This window comes from Mus musculus, chromosome 6, assembly GCF_000001635.26.
Source record: "Mus musculus strain C57BL/6J chromosome 6, GRCm38.p6 C57BL/6J".
In the NCBI taxonomy this organism is placed as follows: Eukaryota; Metazoa; Chordata; class Mammalia; order Rodentia; family Muridae; genus Mus; species Mus musculus.
In genome coordinates this window covers 24,950,370-24,956,595 of record NC_000072.6, presented here as the reverse complement: position 1 = coordinate 24,956,595, position 6,226 = coordinate 24,950,370, and the positions used below count along the sequence as shown (strand labels likewise).

The window sequence follows — 6,226 nt, the reverse complement described above, 5'->3', positions numbered from 1 at the left end:
GGGGGGGGAGGGGGTCGGCATTCAGATGCAGGCTGCTCTGAGCAGGAAGGCAGGCTTGGAGTCTCCGGTTAACACGCTGTGACTGGGACACAGCTGGCTTTGCATAAGGACATTAAATATACAGCACCACAGTTTGGGCCCGGGCCCGGCCTCCGGCTAGTGGCACCAGGCCATTTGTCTCCGCCAGCCAAGGCCTGGCCCTGGTTTCCACGATACCGGGAATGCCCCACAGTTAGCCTTCACACCTGTTAGGGGCTTCTCCCCTCCTGCCACCAACCCAGCGGGAACCCCCTGCAGCACTTGCCCAGGGCTGCAGAGATGGCCAAAGGGGACCCGGGCGGCGCTCTTCGCCTTTCGGGGCAGACCCCTGTGAGACCCGGCGCGGGAGGCTGGGCGGGGCGGGGGCCCGGGAAGGCGGGAGAGGTCGAGCCGGGCGGAGAGGGGTATGGGAAGGGCCGGGGGAAGGGCGATCTCCGCTCGCGTAACGCTCCCTGAGCCTGCAGCAGAGGCGGCGGGGCTGAGCCGCGGAGGGGATGGAGCTGCCACCAGCCTCGGCTCTCTTCCCCACAGCCCCGGCATCGCCTCCCCTTGCCCGGCCGCGCCACTCCTTAGGCCGCGCAGGGTGATTCCCGAGCGCGGGTGAGCAACATCTCACCCTGGACTGGAGAAGAGGGCGGGCCAGGACCAAGGCACGAGGACTCCTCGCGTCCCGGGCGACCTGCGAGTCTCCCGAGCGCTGGGAGACCCCGATCCGATCGAAGCTACGTGCGCCCCTCCTCGTCCCCCGGGGCGGGGAATCGGTTCGAGGCTAGGCGGCTGGGCCCCGGGTGCCCGGGTAGCCAATGGCGGGCAGCGATGTGGCGAGTGAGGGGCCATCACCGAGGGACGGCGCGACCCGGAGACCCGGGGCCACCGGCGGACTGCGTAGCCAGGCGGCCGCCAGCTGCCCTGAGCCGCTGTCCGCTGCTGAAGCTCCGGCCGAGCGCGGCGCGCTGCCCGCCTGGATGCGCCTCTACTTCTACGGGATGCACGGCATCACCCTGGACGTGCTGGTATCCTCTGCCAGGCGCTTCGCCCGCAGCCTGGATCTGCGGATGCTGGGTTTCTCTTCACCCTACCGCTGCCTCCTGCACTCGCTCACCCACTTCGCCCTGGAGCAGCTCTACCTGCAGCGGCCGCGCTGCCCCAGCGCCTTCCTCTTCAATTTCCTGCTTTACCCCTCTGCGCACGTCGGGCTGCAGACCCTGGCTGGCCAGGCGCTACGGCTCAGCCTAGGCGGCGGGCCGGGGGGCGCGGCAGCGCCGGCGCTGGGGGCGCTCGACCTGGCGCTGCAGTACGTGCTCGCGCTCTACCACGGCCAAGTGTTCCTGAAGCGCTTCTTGTGTTTGCGGTACCCGCGGCGGCGCGACCAGCACACCAGGGACACGCTACCCGCAGCCCGGGACGCCCAGATCCTTTGGGAGGCTGGTGGCCAGCGACGAGGACCGGGTGGCGCAAGGGGCACAGAACGATCTCCTACCCAGGGACTGCCCGACCTCCTCCGCTTCCTTTTCTTCGGAATGCATGGCTTTCTGGATGAGATCTTCTTCACCTTCTTCTTCAATGTGCTGGGGCAGGGGGACAGGGCCAGCAGTGGCCACACATCCCTCTGGTCTTTCTTCATGTACGGAAGTTGTAGTTTCGTGGTGGAAAAACTCTACTTCCACCTTCACTACAGCCGTGGCTGGGGCACGTGGAAGCGGGTGCCCATCTATGTGATCTTCATCTATGCGTGGGAGTTTTCCTGGGGTCTGGGACTTCGAATGTGCGGGGCCTGTTCCTGGGACTATTCTCACTATCCTCTTAATTTCATGGGCCTCATCACCTTGATGTATTTACCTGGCTGGCTATTTCTTAGTGTGTACCAGGACCTCCTGTCCAACGTGTTGTGGCGGGTGCAGTATGTCCCAACGAACTAAGATTAGAGGGGACAAAAAAGGAAGTATTGGAATCTGAAAAGCGATGCAATTTATTTTTACACATTTTAAACAAGGTGGTTTTGCTTTCTGTCTTTTAAGTTTTATACACTTTACCAAACTCTGCCAATATGTGCTTGACATTTTAGTTGTCTGCACTGCTTGGAATCTCTATGTAAAGTTCAGTACTTTGAAATGTTACTCAAAAATAACTCAGAATATTTAACTCATCAACAATTTAAACTTTACGAGGCCAAACAGCAAAACCACTGGACCTTAACATCAGGAACGGGTAGTAGTCACTTGACCTCGGTGAGTGATAGCTACGTGTTTTTCTGTTCCTTCATGGAAGTTTTCAGACCAGAGAACAGTGACTTCTACAAGTTTCTGATGTAATGATCTGTTGGCTTTCCTTTCAATGCAGTTTCCTTTTACCTTCTTGCTATGTTTACCAGTGGTGGCTGAAACTCCGTGTCTTGTCCTTCAGAAACTCTAGTCCACAGCTATAAAAGTGCCTCTGTCCAGCGTGCAGATGAGAGGAAGCTGGCAAGTGGGAAAACATCCCGTGAACTCATTTTGACATGAGGAAGTCTTTCCTGTGAACCCCAACAGGTGACACTGTGTTGAGATATTTGATCACCATCTTGGAAATGATCGCTTTCCAATGTTGGCTAGCCTTAAACACAATGCGTGTTAACATTAATCAGACCATGGTGTTATCAAAACTTTTGTAACTGTGCAATAACTTTCCTGTTTACCCTATAGATCCCAGGGCCGAATGAAATTAGACCACCTTCAATCATGTTCTAACTCTAAGGACCCTTTTCTACACAGAGTTTCAAATATAGAAACAGTACTTTGGAATAAAATGAATCTGAATTCTCCCTCTAATTACATCAGGCCTAATTGGTTTCTCTACTTACTGATGGGGTTTTATCCATATTTCTCCCACAGTCTGCCTTCTCTCTCTCTCTCTTTTTTTTTTTTTTTCTTTCAGACCCAGAATTTGGTGTCAGGCTGATGCAGTAATGCACAGTATTAATCCATGATAGCTTTTTGACAGCTTATGATTAATTAATGTCTAAAAGCTTCAAAGTTAAATGAGATGATGGAAGCCACTCTAAGAAATGATATCTAATTGATTAATAATGTACTCTGAGGGTGTTTGTTGTTTTATTGTATTCAGGACCGAGCAAGTAGGACCGAGAGCAGCTCAGCCAAGGATGAATAATAACCTCTCAGCTTTCAGTACAAAGATAATCAGGAAAACTTAGAAAGTTTCTTAATGAGTTTAAATCTTCCTCTTGCCTGTGCTGTAAAAAGGGATGTTTTTGTTTCAAGAGAAAAAAAAATGTTGCTATGAAAATAGAAAAGAATGTGTATTTTACATGTGATGTGAGACACAGTTCTGACAGTGTTATATCCACCTATCCCCTGCGCTAAATTATAAGTATTGCTATATAGTCAACTGCACCTGTGAGATGGATGATGGCCAACTAATTCTTTTCATTGGCCAAAATTTAAAAGGCTTTATGTCTGCCAAAGGTTTCTCATAAGTTGTTTGGTTTTTGTTGTTGTTGTTGTTGTTGATGTTGGTTTTTTGGGGGGTGGGGGTGGTTTTGTTTGTTTGTTTGTTTTGTTTTGTTCTTATGACAGTTTGTCACAGGTTTAAGGTTTCTGAAAATGCTTGAGGGAAAAATATCTAGGTAGATGCCTAGACACTGGGCAAGGTATTTGTACTTCAAACATGACACGTGCATGGGAGTCTGAGTTTAGTGTATCACGGCTACACATCCCACATTCCTGGGAAGGTTGGTCGAGTCAGCCCCATGGCTACTGAAATGCTTATTAAATTATCCGCACTCACTTCCTCCCTCTGCTGCATTCAGAGCTACAGAGGAGCCCACTAGCCTTCTCTGACTGAAAAACCCCGTGTAGGGACACACGCCATTTCAGTCTCCTTTTAATATTACTCCTATCAGAAGGACAGAGCAAAGTTTTCACTCATTAAACTTATTTAAGTTTAATGATTGGTCTTGGTGTTGTTCAAGACTGTTGGTGTTGGTGACCGGTAGTTGGAGTTGTAACTCTCATCAGTCCTGTCCCAGGAATACTATGATCTATAATTCTTAAAAATTAACCCAATTACCAGCCCCTCTGCCAGTTCTGCAGATTGCTAGTTGTGTATTCAGGAAACGATTAACCTGCCTGGTAACTCAGTGTGCTGTTTTAGGGCTTCTCATTTCGTGTTTGCTCCACTTCTTAAAGGAGACTTTTTGCTATGATCTTTGAACCTTCAGGAAAAGAAAAACATCAGATCATTTAACTTTGTTATTATTAATAGTTTAGAGATGGAAATGATAAGACAGTATGATAGTTAATATTTAAAAAGCATTTGCTATCTGACAAAACTTCCCTAAAGTGTTTATGTATATGTATTATATAGATATCAAATTGAGAACACATTCTTATATACTATGCCTTAAGTGAATATACATACAGTATATATTTTAAGTACATATTCATATATGTGTATATATTCACTTAAACTTACAATAACCCTGATTTTATAGATGAAGGCAATAAAACTAAAGCCCAAATAGATTCAATAACTACCCAAGATACATAGCTTTTGAGCATATATTTGAATTAATGGATGCTGGACTCCTCAGTTTGTTTTTAACAGCAGCTTGATTGTGCCTCGGTCTAATGGCCTCAGTGATTTAGATCTTGTCTGGACTGCACTTCCCTTGACTGTTAGAGATGCACAGACAACTGTATAGACAGCAGATGTTGTTGTTGCAAAAGATTCATGTTGCTCCTTTAGTATAAGGTACATAACAAATTAATTAATATCAGGATAAATAACTGACAATCAGCCTTCTTTTACATTTAAATATAATGCCTTTATATTTAATCAGTGCTCTGAAAGGAAGCTCATCCTATAAGCTAAAATTATCCACAACATATAAATGTAAAACTAATATGCTAAGAAGCAAAGTAGGTCATATCACAAGGTATGAATACACATAAAATTAATCACTGTTATACATTAAATATTATACTTAAAGCAGATATCATTGTAAGAACTAAACACACTCAAACTGAGAACAGTGTTAGCCAACTGTGGTAGCACACCACCCTAATCCTCGTACTGAAGCTACTGCGGCAGGAGGATTGCAGGTTTGAGGTCACTGTAGGGCACATAAGGATATCCTGCCTTTTAAAAGGACCCATTTTTAAAAAGACATTTATTCAGAGTTCTGCTGAGAAAATACACTCTTAATGGGAAAACATAAAAGGAACAAGTGTGCTTAATATATACAATGTTGAGCTTTCTTTTTAGAAGTACTTGACATTTTAAATCAATTCTATTAATTTCTGTGAATCTAAAGAGGAATATAAGCTCTTGAATTTTGATGTTAACAATAGATACAGAAGTCCGGATATCAAAGAGAAACCCCAATAAAGTTGCTAAACACATTGCATTACTTCAAGCATTTCCGTTGTTCTGTGTACTTTATTATGTTGCCTTTTAATAATTGACAGTTCATACTGCAACTTGGCAAGACACACAGTTTGGAAAGATATGCCCTGTTTTGTTGTTGGAGAAACATACCTAATTGTCTAATCCTAACTTCTAACAAAATGGTCTCCGTCAGTTTGGCAGACCTGTTTGAGAAGGATGGAAGAGGGTTTTGTGGGTGGGTTTGGCCCATCTTCCACTTTGAAGGTTCACCAAGTATGTGTATATCTATCTGAAGCCAAGGTGCATTCATGAAATACTTAGTAAGCAGAGGTGATGAAATAGCTGCCACTGGAATAAAGCCAGGGTTTCCATTCAAGGACATTGCAACTCTTTACCTTGTCAATTAATTTAGTGTACACGACAGTACTTACCAGAGGTATACTTTTTCTTTACCTAAGAAAAGTAAATAATATTAAATTAAAAAAAAATACAGTGTCCTTTTGCCTCCCTCCAACCGACACATGAACACCTACTTTGTAGTGTCATGAGAGGTGGTAGTACAGGAGGTTCTGTTGTGTTCCCAGGACTTTTTTTTCTTCTAGTAGAATTGGTAGCAGAGGAAGGAACAAAAGTAGTGATAGTCTGTGTATCTAATGGAGCCTATTCATTAGACCTGGCTAGACCTGGCTTCATTCAACTTTTCACACTGTGGCAACAGGCCATCACTCAGGCACTTAATTCCAGTCACAAGCAACCCAGATTGCAAAACACTCTGTGGTGTGTGGAGAGAAAGATGGCTGGT

The 6,226-nt window shown here is 46.1% G+C and overlaps 1 protein-coding gene across 1 annotated transcript; it reads left to right on the top strand.

Annotated features, from left to right (window-relative positions):
• The first annotated feature begins 470 nt into the window (after window positions 1-470).
• Tmem229a (transmembrane protein 229A) lies at window positions 471-5,455 on the top strand. The gene has a single exon (NM_177013.3). It carries the CDS (start codon window positions 843-845, stop codon window positions 1,956-1,958), a length of 1,116 nt encoding a protein of 371 aa, NP_795987.2. The 5' UTR covers window positions 471-842; the 3' UTR covers window positions 1,959-5,455.
• Window positions 5,456-6,226: the final 771 nt, after the last annotated feature.

Coding starts and splice junctions, on each gene's coding strand:
- Tmem229a (NM_177013.3), top strand. CDS start 843: ATGGCGGGCAGCGATGTGGCGAGTGAGGGGCCATCACCGAGGGACGGC.